This window comes from Ovis aries, chromosome 2 (assembly GCF_016772045.2).
Source record: "Ovis aries strain OAR_USU_Benz2616 breed Rambouillet chromosome 2, ARS-UI_Ramb_v3.0, whole genome shotgun sequence".
Lineage (NCBI taxonomy): Eukaryota > Metazoa > Chordata > Mammalia > Artiodactyla > Bovidae > Ovis > Ovis aries.
The window spans coordinates 224696226-224715146 of NC_056055.1; the positions used below are offsets into that span (position 1 = coordinate 224696226).

Sequence of the window (18921 nt, forward strand, 5' to 3'; positions counted from 1 at the left end):
AAGATGTTTAAATGTCACGTCTTGGTTGCCCAGTGACCCTCTGGAATCCAGAAGGCCTGTTTCTGTTTTCAAACAATGAAAACATCATCCTCCAAGACTTCCCCAATGAGCAACTGGGTCAGAGAGAAAGGTGATATCAGCCAAACAACAAGAAACCTCGAAATAAATTCACAGAATCCAGGAGTTTATTATTTTGCTTGTTTGATTAGCCTTACTTCTATCCTTTGGTTTTGCAGCTGGTGATGTATATTGGCCAGGTAACCAAAGAGATCTTGAAGTGGCCCCGCCCCTTCTCCCCTCCTGTCGTGAAACTCGAGAAGAGAGTGATCGCTGAATATGGGATGCCATCTACCCATGCCATGGCAGCCACGGCCATCTCCTTCACCCTCCTTATCTCTACCATGGACAGGTACCAGGTGAGACAGTGACTCTTCTTCTTCACCATTTAACACCAGTGAGGGAACAAGGAGGGGTTTTGCATCAGGACTTCAGGGCAAAGAGGGGATTTTCTTCAGGGGTTTTGCCTTTTTTTTTTTTTTCTTGAAGGACAATGAAACTTATGAAGTAAAGATGGGGGAACACTTTTTGAACAGTGATGATTTCTTTATCAATGAACTGGCCATTTGGTTTAGTGTCCAAAGCAGGTTATGCCCAAGAGTGAAAGCGGACACCATTGATAATTAGAGTAAAACAAGCATCACTGGGCTGTGTGATGCTCCCCCTTCTGGAAGCATTTTCACCCTGAGCTATTTGACCAGATGGCTCTTAAGTCACTGACTGCATCCTCTGTTTGCAAGAGATGTGAGGGGCTGATGATCCTGGTAAACACCTCCCCAGGGTGGAGATGATTTCACCAAATCCTCGAGCTTGATATCCCAGGGCCCAGGGTGAAGTAGAATCTGGGCTCAAATTAGCTCCCAAAGATGCATCTGCCCTTTCTCGGGGCTCAGCCATTAGAAATAATCAGTCCACATTTTCTAGAAAGCTTGTCTAAATGACAGGAGATTAATAAGTGTTGAAAATAGAATTTCGTTTATTATCTACTTGACCTTTTCAAAGTTATATACTATTGGGAATTTCATGGTGGTCCAGTGGTTAAGACCTTGGTGCCTGCGTGCAATCCCTGATAGGGGAACTAAGATCCCAGAAGCCACGCAGCAGGGCTGAAAATAAATAAAAGTTATAGTATTACTTTAATGAGATATATTTTTCCTATCTGAGAACTTCTGCTCTGTTTTGGTGCTTAATTTCAGAAATTATATCTTTTACCTGTTGGAAGCCTTGGATTTTGCTAACACTAGCAGTCTCATGTGTAAATGGCAGCATTGCTTCTCCTGCCCTCTTCACACCAAAAACCCAGAGGCGTTAAATGTTTCAGCTTGTAGATAAAACTGTAGGCTTATTTTGGGAGGGAATAAGATTAGTGTCAGGTCCTGACTCCATCTGGTTTTCTATTTGGTCACCTGGGATTTGACCTCAGTCTCCTAAATGGGAAAGGGACAAGTATAGGATTATATCTGACTGTGTGCTCAGTCATGTCTGACTCTTATGACCCCATAGACTGTAGCCCACCAGGTTTCTCTGTCCATGGGATTCTGTAGGCAAGAATACTGGAGTGGGTTGCCAGTTCCTACTTCAGGGGATCTTCCTGACCCAGGGATTGAAGCTGTATCTCTTGCGTCTCTTACATTGGCAGACGAATTCTTTATCACTGTTCCACCTGGGAAGCCCCCGTACCACTCTTGATCTTAACCAACTTAAATGTCATGCCAGGATTTAAAAAAAAAAAAATCTTAGCTCCCCAATAGTGTTGGAGTTTATTGGATGCAGACTTCTGAGCTATGTTGTACTGCCCCCATGCCATCTGTCCCAGAAGGACATAGTGCTCCCATCACTGGCCCCATCACTGGAAGCTGTCAGCATCCAGAGAAGCCTGTGAACTTGCTTCTCTTAGGGAAAAAGCAACAAGTGGGGCTGACTGCAGGAAAGCAACAACAGTCATTTATATGCTTATTTTAAGGCCACCTGGATCTTGTTAAACACTTCTTTACAGCTCATATGATGAAACAGTTTTCTTAAGGCCTGAGTTCTTTTTCTATTTGATTTTTAATGATAAATATATTTAGTTAGGTTGTTTACTCGTGAACAGCCCTAAAAATGGGTTTATTTATTTAAATATGTGTTTAGGCTAATACCCAACCTCTAAATTGTGACTGCATTAGCTTATTCCATTTTTAACACTTTTTCAATTAAAATCAGAGACCCAGTTAATGATAAATCTTCAGAAAAGAGGTACAACCCGATATCATTGTACTCAGATGTTCCATTGGAAAGCACATGTTGGCTTGGACTCAGAAGATGTGGCTTCTCGTTCAGACTGTGTCACTGCTGACTGTGTTACCAAGGTCAAGTCACTGCACCTCTCTGAGCCTTGGCTTCTGTTGGGAGGATCAAATGGGATGATCGATGGGCAACCATCTTTATGCAAAAGTTCAAGACTAATGCAACTTATTATCAAGGTGAAGGGTTTCCTCATTTGTAGACTGGGGCTAACAATAGATTGTACTTCATAGGATTATGTGAAGAGTGACTGTAAAGAACTTCACATAGTATAGACAGTTCTGTATCATTATTCTTAGCACCATGGAAGACCACAGATATTAGTACTTGAAACAACTGAATTATATCTCTATATCTAGTTCATAAGCATATCTGTGTATTCCTTATATGACTTATCATTAGCCAGATTCCTGCAACTGTTTTCATTAATTCATCTGCAAATGTGAAGATATCCCAGTCTTAGCTTGGCATTGTTGTTTCCAGACTTCCCTATGAAGCCAGTTGTTGCCAAGCTTTATCTTCACAGCACATCTTGGGAAGGTACCTGGTTGGACTTTGTAAAATTATAGCACCATCCATATACCTTGTCTCTTGGAAATACTGTATATTTCACAAGTTTTAAGTATAGGTAGAAATAAAAAATCATTTACTCCACTAAAACTTTCAGCACAATAGCTATGGTCAAGTTCCAGTGTGTCTTATTTGCAGGTCAGTATGTTGTGAAACTTCCTTCCAGAATTACATTCCTAGGCATTTTCTCCTTCTCTTTCCTTAGTTTTCCCATTTTTTGGAATGATTTTAGATCATCAAACTGCTGGCCAAAGGAATATGAGATTGAGACTAGGAGTTAATGGATCAGAAACCCCTTCCCTTCTACAACATCAAACTGTGTGTGTCTGAGCCTGAACTAATACCCTGTTTTCTCTTCTTTCCCTGCAGTATCCCTTTGTTTTGGGACTGATGATGGCTGTGGTGTTTTCCACGTTGGTGGGTCTCAGCCGACTTTACACTGGGATGCATACGGTCCTGGTAAGGCTTTGTGGGCGAGTCTTGGGGTGATATCTGAATAGGAGTGTAGCCAGTGTGTTCTTCACACTATATGTTTATAAAGCTATTTGCATTTCATAAGAAGGCCAGTGAAGGTTATAATTTTATTTCCCATCAGGCCAATGAATTAGGAAATGATTATCTTAAGGCACATGTATAATGATAGTAATGAATCATTAAGATACTATCAAGTAGGCTGGCCTGGGCTAGACTGGCTAGAACAATAATGAAAATTCAGGTAATTTGTTTACATGCTGGTTTACTGATGATGAAGCAGGCAGTGCAGAAACACACAAAGGATCAGGGATGTTGAGTGATGGATGAAGTTCTTCACGTAGGTCCTCACAGAAATGGTTCTGAAATTCAGGAGTCTTAGCTGCCCTGGCAGGGTAGGAGTCCCAGCAGGTCAAAAGAGCCTATCATCATGGGCCTGCTTCCTTCCATAATGGATTTGCATTTAAAGAGCTGTCTACTTTTTTTTTTTTTAACCATATTAGGAATTTTTTTGAGCTGCCACAGTTAGCACAGTTGAAATGACTCAATTCTATTTCCTAGTGTGCCAGCCATCTGCCTAGGAGTTCCAGAGCAAAACGCTGGCCATGGCTTACCATGGGCACTATTTATCATGGTAATTGGTGATAGATTTCTTTTAAAAGGACTAGGCCCTTGCTAATTGTGTTACTCTCCACATGAAGCTCAACAATTGGATTAGCATAGGCCTCAGAGGGAAAGGCCAGCCTTCACTGGCCTTCTTATTTCTCCTCTTGTGCCTGACCTTGGTCATCCAGGGGTGGAGGGTGGAAGGACAGAAGCCACAGAGGGGAACAGATTTAGGGAGAGGGTTTGTCAAAATGGGCAGAAGCAGAGAATGGGAAGGAAAATAAATCCAGAGTCCAAGAGTTTATGGCTGCATGGGATTCAGAGGGCGGTACCATCATGCTTTCTTCTTTTAAAAAAAAAAAAAATTTGATTAATTTTTGACTGTGCTCGGTCTTTGTTGCTGCACATGGGATTTCTCTAGTGGCAATGAGCAGGCAGGGGGCTACTCTTTTGTTGTGGAGCACAGGCACTAGGGCACGTGGGCTCAATAGTTGTGGCACACAGGCTTAGCTGCTCCACAGCAGGTGGGATCTTCCTGGACCAGGGATCGAACCCATGTCTCCTGCATTGGCAGGTGGATTCACAACCACTGGACCACCAGGGAAACCCCATGCTTTCCTCCCAAAACAAAACAAATTCTAACTCCAAGGAAAGTAGGGACCTGAGTGGAACTGGGGCCGAACCCAGGGTGAGGCCAGGAAGGCAGGAAATTGAAGAGGTGCCAAACAACTCTGGAATCAAGAGAAATGATTTTCAGGCAATACATTAAAAAAAAATCAAAATCAATGCTGAAATTTTCCATGATGAACTAAACATCCCAGTTTGAGATAAACTCCTGCCTGTGTGTGACCTTGCTGACTTTGCACCATGCTCGTCCTGGAGTGCAGCCTAGGATGCAAGGAGTGTGAAAATATGACATAACAGTTAGGGGTCAGGCTTATTATCTACCCACCAAGACAGGTCCCTGCTGTTCCCGTCCCGCCGCCCAGTGTGTCGCGTGGCTTCTAAGACTTTAGGGGAAAAGGGGAGGAGTGCATTCTCAATTTGCTACACCACTGCACCTCATCATAAAGGGGTTCTCTCCAAATGCGTCCACAGGCTTGAATATGGAACAAAGCAGAACTCTCTTGGGTGTTTGAGTATTTCTTTTATCCGGGGCAACTTTTTAATTTCCATAGGGTTTATTAAAAAGCGATCTTAGGAACTCAGGTTAAAATTAAAACCAAGGTAAACATGAGACTGTGGGGCTGCAGACATGAATAGAGGGTGCAGAAAATCCTGGATTCAATAAGAATCCAGCTCTGTGTCTATCTTTAGGTCTGAAAGTAGGTTAGGGGATGGAGAAGCACAAATCTGTGGGGAAGATCCTTAAGGCCTCTCTTTGAGATGCGAGGAATGAGTCCCTCCACCCATTCCAGAAAATCTGTCCCAGGAGAAACTAGAACAAGGGGTGTGTGTGTGTGTGCCTGCCCAGTCGTCCAGTCATGTCTAGCACTTCGCGTAGTCACAGCTATTTCTCCCGCCCCATCCTGCACCACCACTTGCGTTCAGGGACATCCTTTACTTACATAGTTTTGTCTCCTAAGGTTGAGACCCTGGGCTTCTCTGGCAGTCCAGTGGTTAAGATTCCATGCTGCCAGTGCAGGGGATGTGGGATCCATCTCTGTCTGGAAAACTAACATCCCATGTGCTACACAATGGGCCAAAAAATAAGAGTATTTGAGACCCTGACTCAGGCCCAGATCCAAGTCAGGCTCCATGGCTAGAGACATGAGCCAAGGTGGTGGTGCTGGTTTAGTCACTCAGTTGTGCCCAGCTCTTTTGCCATTGCATAGACTTTAGCCCACCAGGCTCCTCTGTCCATGAGATTCTCCAGGCAAGAAAACTAGATTGGGTTGCCATTCCCTTCTCCAGGGGATCTTCCCGACCCAGGTATGGAACCCAAGTCTACTGCCTTGCACATGGATTCTTTACCACTGAGCCACCTGGGAAGCCCATGGCCCAGGGTAGGATGATACATAATTTCTCATAGCAAAAGCAAATGTTTTCAATAGAAAGATGAAGTTGAATTATGGATTTTCTCTCTTCTCTATTTAGCAGCAACTTAGCAAGCTTCTTGGCTCTGATGGTAAAGGGTCTGCCTGCAATGCGGGAGACCCGGGTTCAGTCTCTGGGTTGAGAAGATCCCCTGGAGAAGGAAATGGCAACCCACTCTAGTATTCTTGCCTGGAAAATCCCATGGACAGAGGAACCTGGCAGACGATAGTCCATGGGGTTGCAAAGAGTCCGACATGACTTAGCGACTAACGCTAGTAAGCTTCTGCAGGCTACAGGCTTGGAGCTAGATCTGGAAAATAGTGGGGTAAATAAAACCTACACCACCCTCTGGGTGTCCAAGTCTATTGATGGAGTCAGACATGTTTACTTCTGATTACTGGCTCTAATGAGTATTATAATTAGCTTGGAACAGCTAAATCAGGCCAGGCCAACTAGGTGGCATGCCTCCCCCCTGGACCCCTAACATTCTCTAGGAATAGCCACAAACTAGTGCTTCTCAACCTTGGCTACACATTCAAATCCCATGGAAAACTTTTCAAAAATATTTGGACACCCAGATGTACAGCAGCAGCATTATTTACAATAGCCAAAAGGTAAAAGCCACCCATGTGTCCACTGATGGATGAATGAATAAATAATCTGTGGTTCATGTGTACAATGGAATATTATTCAGCCTTGAAAAGGAAGGAAATTCCGACACATGCTACAGCATGGAAGAAACTTGAAGACATCATGCTAAGTGAAACAAACCAATCACTGAAGAGAAATACAATATGATTGTACATATATGATGTCCTTAGAGTGTCGAATTCACAAAGTCAGAAAGTAAAGTCATGTCCAACTCTTTGTGAACCCATGGACTATAGCCTGCCAGGCTCCTCTGTCCATGGTACTTTCCAGGCAAGAATACTGAAGTGGGTTGCCATGCCTCCTGCACGGGATCTTCCTGACCCAGGGATCGAACCTGGCTATCTTATGTCTCCTACATTGGCAGGCAGGTTCTTGATCACTAGTGCCACCTGGGATTCCCACAGAACATAAAAGTAGAAGGTGGTCGCCAGAGCATGAGGGATGAGAGGAAGAACAGGGAGTTATTGTTAATGGGGTACAGAGTTTTAGTTTAGGGTGACGAAAAAGTTCTGCAGGTGCATAGCGGTGATGGTTGGGCAACAATGTAAATGTTCTTAATACCATTGAACTATACGCTTTGAAATAGTTAAGATGACAAATTTTATGTTGTGTGTGTGTTTAACCACAGTAAAAGATACAGTCCTATGCATTGGTGTTTTTTCAAAGCTCTTTGGTTGATCTTAATGTGCAGCCAGGGTTGAGAGCCATTGACTAGACTGTCCTTTAGAACTGGGCACAGGCACAAGCCTGAACAAAAGAGGAGGGTGGGGACAGTGCTGCATAGGCACCGACTGTGTCCACCGCCTGAATGGCTCTAATCACAACCAGCTTGGACGTTCACAGCACATAGGTCATCCAGGAGGCTGCCAGCCTCCTATAAATGGCTCTCCTCTGTTCTGTAGCGACCTAAGTGGGCAGGAAGTCCAAAAACAAGGTGATATATGTATTCATAGAGCTGAATCACTTTGCTGTAGAGCAAAAACTAACACAGCATTGTAAAGCAACTCTACTCCAATAAAAACTAATTTCAGAAAATTTGATGACATTACATGGGAAACTTTCTGTCCTTCCCCTTGTTGATAGTGTTTTATAGATAGCAGCTTCTGAGTAGACTGGGAACAGTGTATTTTGAGCGATGGCAAGGAATCCATAAAACTATTTTTTGGTGACCAAGGACTGATTTTTTCCTACTAAAACTACTACTTAAGCTTTGTTTCGTGATGCTTTGTCAAATATCTATATGTCATCTTTTGGTGTCATATCTTTTTGCCTTTTCATACTGTTCATGGGGTTCTCAAGGAAAAAGTTGTTTGCCGTTCCCTTCTCCAGTAGACCACATTTCGTCAGAACCCTCCACCGTGACCCATCCATCTTGGGTGGCCCTACATGGCATGGCTCATAGTTTCATTGAGTTAGACTCATTGGAAAAGACCCTGATGCTGGGAAAGATTGAAGGCAGGAAATGAAGGGGATGACAGGATGAGATGGTTGGATGGCATCACTGACTCGATGGACATGAGTTTGAGCAAGCTCCGGGAGTTGGTGATGGACAGGGAAGCCTGGCGTGCTGCAGTCCATGGGATCGTAAAGAGTCGGACATGACTGAGCAACTGAACTGAACTACATGTCAAGTGCAATAATTGAAACTGTTGATGATAAAAATAATTTAATATACCTACAAAAAAAAAAGGTTCTCCATGCATCAAGAGGAGGAATAGTTCATGGAGCACAGTCATTTGCTTCTCTTGCCCATTAAGACATCCTTCCCATCAGAGATGAGTAGTCTGCTGTTACGTCAAGGCTTCTGGACGGGTTCAGCTGACTCCTGAGCAAGCCCAAGTGAAGCGTGGGGAGGCACTGAACCCACACATGCTGCCATCTGGCCAGACCAGCCGTGGCATCGCTTCCTTCTGCCAGGACGCCTGAGTAAGAAACTAGAGCACCACCCTCGCACCTCACACTCATCAGTCAGGTGGTCAGCAAGTCAAATTAGTTCTGACTCTTAAAGATGTCATAGAGCTGTCTTTACACCACTGCCTGGATACTATTTCCAAATCTGATGATGTCCTTCCATGCACGGAGACATTTCTAAAGCTCCTACTGAATGTGAAGAATGACACCGGTAGTCCCCACAGGGGACTCTGGGCAACCGACACTTTGAGAGAAGTCAGCACTATCTATGGGCTTCCCTTATGGCTCAGATGGTAGAGAATCTCTCTGCGATGCAGGAGACCCGGATTCAATCCTTGGATTGGAAAGGTCCCCAGAGAAGGGAATGGCAACCCACTCCAGCATTCTTGCCTGGAGAATCCCCTAAACAGAGAATATATACAAAGAGTTGGACACAACTAAGCAACTAACACTTACTTACTTACTAGAACTATTTATGGCAAAACATGGAAATAAAACACAGGGACCCTGGTGACATTCTTGTTCCACACCTGGGGACCTCTAAGCTGGCTGTTCTTTTTTGCCCAAGCTGATTTTTATTAAAATCTTACACTTCCCATAGTAAGAAGCATCCTCAGCAATGGTTTACAGAAATAATTTTTTAGTGTATAATTTCATGTTCTGTTGGTTTAGAAAGTAAATCAGTTACAGCCAGCTGAAGGGGCAGGGGAGAGGGTAGAATATTTTGGAAAGATGGGATAGCCCGTGGAATCCAACACAGATGGGACTGAACAACCAAGCCTCACATGTGTCTTCCTCTCCCTGTAGAGTGCCTCTCTGCACAGAACCCAGCTCCCAATAGTTTCTCTCTCAGATCCAGGGCTTCATTTGAAGAGATAAAACTGATTGAACTGGGCATTACCCTGGGACATGGGAACCTGGCCAGGGGGACAGGGTCACAGAGCAGAAAGAGGGCCCCAAAAGCCACTCCTGTGGGCTTCAAAGACAGTGCCCAAAGAGCAAAAACTGGAAAAACAACCAGTAATTTGACTATAATTGAGAATGCCCTAACTCAAGTGTTCACCATGTGCATGAGGCAAGATGCCTTGAATACAAATAGAAACCAACTCAAACTTTTATAAGCTTCAAAGGAAATGGTTTTTATAACCACAGCGTATAACATAGGAAGGGCAGAGGTGCAGGTGGCCACTAGGAGAGCAGGGCCCAGGGTCTAGATCTTTAATGGATCTTTCCTTTACCTCTTTTTCCCAAAGTCATCTCTGCATCTTTCCACATGGTAGAGCCATCCTTTTGGGTTGCCTTCCCTCTGAGTCTAGACTCAGGGCTTAAACTCTTTCTGTTTTACTCCTGAAAGGATTGCAGTGGGAAGACTTTAAGAAAAAGTGTCTAATTGGCCTAGCCTGGATTATTAGCCTTTTGCTGCACCAAACACTGTCCAAGGGGATGCAAGGGGGTGTGATTGGACGAATGGGTCAGGAGTCAGCCTGTGTGAGCAAGGACTGTGACTGGTAGGGATGGGTAGAGTTAGCATGTCAGAGGAAACTTTCTCTAGAGTCTGTTGCCAGAAGATGAAACCAGGCAAAGCACCAGTGGTGTTCTTTGTGCATTGACATCATTGCATTTTCCTATTGTTTCAAAAACTGGGATGTTGTATTTGTGGGGAAAGGATGAGAGAAATTCAGGAAGGCTGATTGTACTGTTTGTAATGCCTGAAATTAATCAACTTACACAGAATGGATTTTAGGTCTTTTAACTGATAACACAATCACCCCCCAATACGTTAACAGTAAAATTAGAGTTTTGTTGTTAGGTTAGTGAATAATTGTTCCATTATTTTGGACTTGGATTAGCTGAAAGTCTGCTCTATTTTATTGTCTCTAAACTGCTTGATCTGTGAATAATTATATAGATATTAGGTTTTGTTTGCTTACTCATTTATTTTTCCCCTAAATATTGCTTTAGTTTTGGTTGGAGTTGGAGGATGTTGAAACAGTTTCTCAAATATTAAATTATCTGCAGACCATACAAAACTATGTTCTGGCTTTGGACTAGAGCATTTTGGGTGTGTTTTTTTCAAGGTCTTTGAAATTCAAAAAAAAAGAGAGAGAGACTTCAAACTGCCTTACTTAATATAGACAAAAAAGCTAATTGTAATATAAATTATACCCTACAAAGCTCTATTTTGTTGGATGAGTTAGTTACTGAGATAAAAAGGGAGTTTGGTTACATTTCTATGCATCAGTTCCTGCATTATTATGTGCATGGTTTTCTCTTTACCTTGGAGAGAAATATTTGTATGCTTTCATTAAAATAGAGGATTATTTCTGGTTTCAGAAGTAATAAGTATGGTAAAACCCTCATCTCCTGTTTTTAAAGTTGTATATATGTGTATGTTTAAGACAAAATAATTATTATTCAGTCCACCTCAGGAAGAGTTGAGACAGCCATTTGTTAGGATAATGCGAAAGGAAATGAAAGTATTTTATGTTTCTGTATTAAATGAACCAAAATTAGGACTTTGCACAATTTCCAGCAAGAACTGCTCTTGAGACGTATTCCTAACAAGAAACATAGGGAAATTAATTTTTTAGTGCTGTCTAAAAAGGCCACTGTTGGGTCAGCTTTTCCCAGGTATTCCGTAAGTGTGAGGTTCATAGATGACTGGAGAGGCCCTAAATCTAGGAGGGAGAACCGGACTGAGCCTTGAGTGAAGCCCACAGAAGATATACAGAGACAGAAGCTGGTCCAAGCACCAGAATCACATGGAGTTCAGAGGTTCCTTAGGGCAGTGAGCCAAACCCTGAAGGTCAGGCTCAGGCACAGACTGGTCCTAGGCCAGTTTGCCTCAGACCGGAAGCCACTATTCTTACTGCTGCAATGAAAACTGGTTGACCTCTACATTCTGTGAGCTGGAGCCTCAGAATCTGCTTCAGTAGATTGTGCTGTCAGACGTGCTGAAGAGAAAGTAAAAGTCAGTCACGGTCCGACTCTTTGCAACCCCATGGCCTATATAGTCCATGGAATTCTCCAGGCTGGAATACTGGAGTGGGTAACCTTCCCTTCTCCAGGGGCTCTTCCCAACGCAGGGACTGAACCCAGGTCTCCTGCATTGCAGGCGGATTCTTTACCAGCTGAGCCACAAAGGAAGCCCAGACATGCTGGAGTATGACAGTTGTCCATTAGCCTGACAAGGGGCAGGAGGTAAGGGAACTCTCTGAGGCTAATGACGGGACAGCCAAGCCAAATGGACTAGGCCTGCAGCTACAGAGGTGGTCCCTTGAGGCTAGGTGGACAGGAGAGGTGGTGATGAGGAAGCTAGTAGTTTATCTCAGTAAGAAAGACACTAGAGCGTCTATATAACCCAGACTGCTGAGGAGGGAGCTGGGGTCAGTACTTAAGGTCTCTATTGTATTGAGAATGCATTCATTTTTCTCCAACACATGAAAAAGAAGCACATTCAGAGACAGAGCATGGATTCCAGACGTGGCACTACTGTGGCTTGTATTTATGATCCATGCAAGTCCAGGGTACCAGTAAAATAAGAGTAAGATCCAATCCCTTTCATAGAAGCCAGTCTCCATATTTCTGTCTTTTTGAATCAGTGTTTTACAGTCTCCTTGAAAGTGAAGGTTTTCTGTAAGCTTCTAATTGTATCCCCTCCCACACTTTTTTTTTTTTTTTAAAGAAAATTAAATGTATTTCTCACACCAGAAACCAGAGTGGTGCAGACTGGTGGGTCACCTGAGGATCTGGCTTCTTCCCATTTTGTAATCAGATGCCTCTCTTAATGGGAAAAGCACTGTCTTCAATATTTGTTTGTAAAGTCAACCTTTGTAAAATGTGTCAGACCTTCCCATTTTTTTACATGATTTTTAAAAAAGATTCTTTGACCCTCTGGGGAAGTATATACGCAAATGTCTGCCATTACTTTCACTATTGCTATGACATTCCTGGAACTATTTGTATGCACTGGCACTTTATTTTCATTGCATCTCTCTAAGTTATTACTATTTTGTCCTGCAACAAAAGAAAAGGGAGATGAAATGGTTTCCTGTGATTCCTCAACTACCCAGTGAAGCCAGAGAACAAAGCTTTATTTATGAACCAAATCCAATCATAAGGGGAAAAAAAAATCAATCTAGTTTCCTAAACTGTTCAACTCTTCAGAAAGCAGATGCACCCCTTAGAAAAGAAGAATCTGGGACTTCCATGACAGTCTAGCAGTTAAGATTCCATGTTTCCAATGCATGGGGCACAGGTTCAATCCCTGGTTAGGGAACTAAGATCCTACATGCTGCCTGGTGCAGCCAAAAAATAATGAATTTGAAAAAGAAAAGAAGAATCCTACATATTTAATATCAGTAGTTAAAATCCATGAAGGCAGAAGCAAATCCAATATGCTAGAAGGCAGTGGCACCCCACTCCAGTACTCTTGCCTGGAAAATCCCATGGACGGAGGAGCCTGGTGGGCTGCAGTCCATGGGGTCGCTAAGAGTCGGACACAACTGAGCGACTTCACTTTCACTTTTCACTTTCCTGCATTGGAGAAGGAAATGGCAACCCACTCCAGTGTTCTTGCCTGGGGAATCCCAGGGACGGGGGAGCCTGGTGGGCTGCTGTCTCTGGGGTCGCACAGAGTCAGACATGACTGAAGCGACTTAGCAGCAGTAGCAGCAGCAGGGGCAAGGTAACTTTGTCTGCCTCACCTCAGAAGGCTCCTATAGTCTTCATGTTGTCTCAAAAAGCATTTGGAAAAATTAGAAAATATAAGTGAATATTTATATAAATATAAAATAGAAAAAGACCTTTCTTGTCATATATTAAGTTGGACTAATTCATGAAAGATTAGACAAACTGAATACATACATTTTTTAGAAGCTGCTGTATGTAACAAAATGAAAGTCATTGGTAAAAACATAAATGTATTAAGTGATAGACAAAGAATTAATATAAGGAATCAGTGAGTAAAAGCCCAACATAACAGGCAATTCCCAAAAGAAAAATGTCCCCAAAATAGAACAAACTCCACCTGTATTTATAGAGATATTTTTAAAAGTCATAAAAGAAGCACAAATATTAATAAAAGTGAGATGTCAGTTAAAAATTTTTGCCTGTGAGATTGGTAAAAAAATTAAAAGATGGCAATTCATGTTGACAAGGGGTTGAGTAATGAGATGTTCTCATAAAGCACCATGTCATGCGATAGGTATCAAAAGCAGCAAAATACATGAGGCATACCTTTTGACTTAGGAATTGAGATTTTTTTTTCTATTATTTATTGCCCTATAGTTGCTTCACTATGTTCTGTTAGCTTCTACTGCTTAACAAAATTGAGAATTTACCTAAAGGACAGTTGAACAAATATATACATTTGAATAAGGTTCAGTCACTCAGTCGTGTCCTACTGTTTGCAAACCCATGAATTGCAGCATGCCAGGCCTCCCTGTCCATCACCAACTCTCGGAGTTCACTCAAACTCATGTCCATCGAGTTGGTGATGCCATCCAGCCATATCATCCTCTGTCGTCCCCTTTACCTCCTGCCCCCAACCCCTAGCAGCATCAGAGTCTTCTCCAATGAGTCAACTCTTTGCATGAGGTGTCTGAAGTACTGGAGTTTCAGCTTTAGCATCATTCCTTCCAAAGAACACCCAGGACTGATCTCCTTTAGAATGGACTGGTTGGATCTCCTTGCAGTCCAAGGGATTCTCAAGAGTCTTCTCCAACACTACAGTTCAAAAGCATCAATTCTTTGGTGCTCAGCTTTCTTCACAGTTCAACTCTCACATCCATACATAACTACTGGAAAAACCATAGCCTTGACAAGACGGACCTTTGTTGGCAAAGTAATGTCTCTGCTTTTTACTATGCTTTCTAGGTTAGAATAAGGTTAAAGTAGGGAAACAGGGAAAACAATTCAATGTGTAACAATAAGGAACTACCAGGTTAAATTAACTATATATCAAGACACGGAACAATATTCAGCTATTTGACACTATGTAATTAAATATTTATTGATATATAGCAATTTTATTCATAAACTCTGAAAACTGAAAACAGTGCAAATGCCCTTCAACTAGTACATTGATTAACAGACCTTGGTACATCCATACACTGGATTGTACTCCACAGTAGTGATAGTGAAAGTCACTCAGTTGTGTTCGACTCTTTGCAACCACATGGACTAAACAGTCCATGGAATTCTCCAGGCTGGCAGTGGGCCGGCGCACTAAGGGCAGGCGGCGGCAGTGGTGGGCCGGCGCACTAAGCGCGGCCAAGAGCAACCCCATGTCCAAAATGAGAGACAGCCGCCTAGAGTGCCAGGCTGCGACGGCGCAGGAACAGCCGGGAGGAGCCACCCCGCGTCTGAAGTCAGGGGTGGCGGCCGAGAGGAGCTACTCAGCGTCCGAGGCCAGTGGCAGCCGGGAGGAGACACCCCACGTCCGAGGTCAGGGTCGGTGACCCTGAGGAGCCACCCTGAGCCCGAGGCCAGGGCCGGCAGCCCCGAGGAGCAACCCCTGGAGCGGTGGCTGCGCAGGCACAGGAGGGCCTAGAGGAGCTATCCCAACTTGAAGGTCAGGAACGGTGGGGGTAAGGAGATAGCCCTCGGCCAAGGTATGGAGCAGCCGTGAAGAGATACCCCATGCCCAAGGTAAGAGAAACCCAAGATGGTAGGTGTTGCAAGAGGGCATCAGAGGGCAGACACACTGAAACCATACTCACAGAAAACTAGTCAATCTAATCACACTAGGGCCACAGCCTTGTCTAACTCAATGAAACTAAGCCATGCCTGCGGGGCAACCCAAGATGGGTGAGTCATGGTGGAGAGGTCTGACATGATGTGGTCCACTGGAGAAGGGAATGGCAAACCACTTCAGTATTCTTGCCTTGAGAACCCCATGAACAGTATGAAAAGGCAAAATGATAGGATACCGAAAGAGGAACTCCCCAGGTCAGTAGGTGCCCAATATGCTACTGGAGATCAGTGGAGAAATAACTCCAGAAAGAATGAAGGGATGGAGCCAAAGCAAAAACAGTACCCAGTTGTGGATGTGACTGGTGATAGAAGCAAGGTCCGATGCTGTAAAGAGCAATATTGCATAGGAACCTGGAATGTCAGGTCCATGAATCAAGGCAAATTGGAAGTGGTCAAACAAGAGATGGCAAGAGAGAATGTCGACATTCTAGGAATCAGTGAACATTAAGACGTTAATGGGTGAATTTAACTCAGATGACCATTACATCTACTACTGTGGGCAGGAATCCCTCAGAAGAATTGGAGTAGCCATCATGGTCAACAAAAGAGTCCGAAATGCAGTACTTGGATGCAATCTCAAAAATGACAGAATTATCTCTGTTCATCTCCAAGGCAAACCATTCAATATCAGTTATCCAAGTCTATGCCCCAACCAGTAACCCTGAAGAAACTGAAGTTGAATGGTTCTATGAAGACCTACAAGACCTTTTAGAACTAACACCCAAAAAAGATGTCCTTTTCATTATAGGGGACTGGAATGCAAAAGTAGGAAGTCCAGAAACACCTGGAGTAACAGGCAAATTTGGCCTTGGAATGCGGAATGAGGCAGGGCAAAGACTAATAGAGTTTTGCCAAGAAAATGCACTGGTCATAGTAAACACCCTCTTCCAACAACACAAGAGAAGACTCTACACATGGACATCACCAGATGGTCAACGCTGAAATCAGATTGATTATATTCTTTGCAGCCAAAGATAGCGAAGCTCTATACAGTCAACAAAAGAAGACCAGGAGCTGACTGTGGCTCAGATCATGAACTCCTTATTGCCAAATTCAGACTCAAATTGAAGAAAATAGGGAAAACCGCTAGACCATTCAGGTATGACCTCAATCAAATCCCTTATGATTATACAGTGGAAGTGAGAAATAGATTTAAGGGACTAGATCTGATAGACAGAGTTCCTGATGAACTATGGAATGAGGTTCATGACATTGTACAGGAGACAGGGATCAAGACCATCCCCATGGAAAAGAAATGCAAAAAAGCAAAATGGCTGTCTGGGGAGGCCTTACAAATAGCTATGAAAAGAAGAGGCAAAAACCAAAGGAGAAAAGGAAAGATATAAGCATCTGAATGCAGAGTTCCAAAGAATAGCAAGAAGAGATAAGAAAGCCTTCCTCTGCGATCAATGCAAAGAAATAGAGGAAAACAACAGAATGGGAAAGACTAGAGATCTCTTCAAGAAAATTAGAGATACCAAGGGAACATTTCACGCAAAGATGGGCTCAATAAAGGACAGAAATGGTCTGGACCTAACAGAAGCAGAAGATTTTAAGAAGAGGTGGCAAGAATACACAGAAGAACTGTACAAAAAAGATCTTCACGACCCAGATAATCATGATGATGTGATCACTAATCTAGAGCCAGACATCTTGGAATGTGAAGTCAAGTGGGCCTTAGAAAGCATCACTACGAACAAAGCTAGTGAAGGTGATGGAATTCCAGTTGAACTGTTTAAATTGAAAGATGATGCTGTGAAAGTGCTGCACTCAATATGCCAGCACATTTGGAAAACTTAGCAGTGGCCACAGGACTGGAAAAGGTCAGTTTTCATTCCAATTCCAAAGAAAGGCAATGCCAAAGAATGCTCAAACTACCACACAATTGTACTCATCTCACATGCTAGTAAAGTAATATTCAAAATTCTCTAAGCCAGGCTTCAGCAATACGTGAACCGTGAACTCCCTGATGTTCAAGCTGGTTTTAGAAAAGGCAGAGGAACCAGAGATCAAATTGCCAACATCTGGTGGATCATCAAAAAAGCAAGAGAATTCCAGAAAAACATCTATTTCTGCTTTATTGACTATGCCAAATCCTTTGACTATGTGGATCACAATAAACTGTGGAAAATTCTGAAAGAGGTGGGAATACCAGACCACCTGACCTGCCTCTTGAGAAATCTGTATGCAGGTCAGGAAGCAACAATTAGAACAAGACGTGGAACAACAGACTGGTTCCAAATAGGAAAAGGAGTACGTCAAGGCTGTATATTGTCACCCTGCTTATTTAACTTATATGCAGAGTACATCATGAGAAATGCTGGACTGGAAGAAACACAAGCTGGAATCAAGATTGCTGGGAGAAATATCAATAACCTCAGATATGCAGATGACACCACCCTTATGGCAGAAAGTGAAGAGGAGCTAAAAAGCCTCTAGATGAAAGTGAAAGAGGAGAGCGAAAAAGTTGGCCTGAAGCTCAACATTCAGAAAACGAAGATCATGGCATCTGGTCCCATCACTTCATGGGAAATAGATGGGGAAACAGTGGAAATAGTGTCAGACTTTGTCTTTTTGGGCTCCAAAAACACTGCAGATGGTGATTGCAGCCATGAAAAGTTATGACCAACCTAGATAGTATATTCAAAAGCAGAGACATTACTTTGCTGACTAAGGTCCGTCTAGTCAAGGCTATGGTTTTTCCCGTGGTCATGTATGGATGTGAGAGTTGGACGGTGAAGAAGGCTGAGCGCCGAAGAATTGATGCTTTTGAACTGTGGTGTTGGAGAAGACTCTTGAGAGTCCCTTGGACTGCAAGGAGATCCAACCAGTCCATCCTGAAGGAGATCAACCCTGGGATTTCTTTGGAAGGAATGATGCTAAAGCTGAAGCTCCAGTACTTTGGCCACCTCATGCGAAGAGTTGACTCATTGGAAAAGACTCTGATGCTGGGAGGGATTGGGGGCAGGAGGAAAAGGGGACGACAGAGGATGAGATGGCTGGATGGCATCACGGACTCGATGGACATGAGTTTGAGTGAACTCCGGGAGATGGTGATGGAAAGGGAGGCCTGGCATGCTGCAATTCATGGGGTCGCAAAGAGTCGGACACGACTGAGCGACTGAACTGACTGAGATACTGGAGTGGGTAGCATTTCCCTTCTCTAAGGGATCTTACAAACTCAGGTCTCCCACATTGCAGGTGGATTCTTTATCGGCTGAGCCACAAGGGAAGCCCAAGAATACTGGAATATCCCTTCTCCAGCAGATCTTCCCAACTCAGGGATTGAACTGGGGTCTCCTGCATTGTGGGCTGATTCTTTACCAACTGAGCTATCAGGGAATCCCCATACTCTGCAATTATGAGGAGCTAACTGCTGTTTCATGGAATATGTTGGATGGTCCTCTTTTTTTTTTTTCTTATAGGTTTATTGAGATATTATTGATCATATTGAACATATGTAAATTTAAGGTGTAAAATGTAATTAGATATAGATATATATTGCAAAATGGAACTTCCATGGACAGAGGAGCATGGCAGCCTACAGTCCATGGGGTTGCAAGAGTCAGACACAACTTA

The 18921-nt window shown here is 43.3% G+C and overlaps 1 protein-coding gene across 2 annotated transcripts in view; it reads left to right on the forward strand.

The window, feature by feature from the left end:
* SGPP2 (sphingosine-1-phosphate phosphatase 2) overlaps positions 1-18921 on the forward strand; it is a 155114-nt gene that overhangs the window by 107240 nt on the left and 28953 nt on the right. For both annotated transcript variants that reach the window (XM_015093553.3, XM_042244304.1), the window contains 2 exons: positions 237-416; positions 3280-3369. In XM_015093553.3, the coding sequence (XP_014949039.2) occupies positions 237-416; positions 3280-3369 (270 nt within the window). The remainder of the gene's footprint in view (positions 1-236; positions 417-3279; positions 3370-18921) is intronic.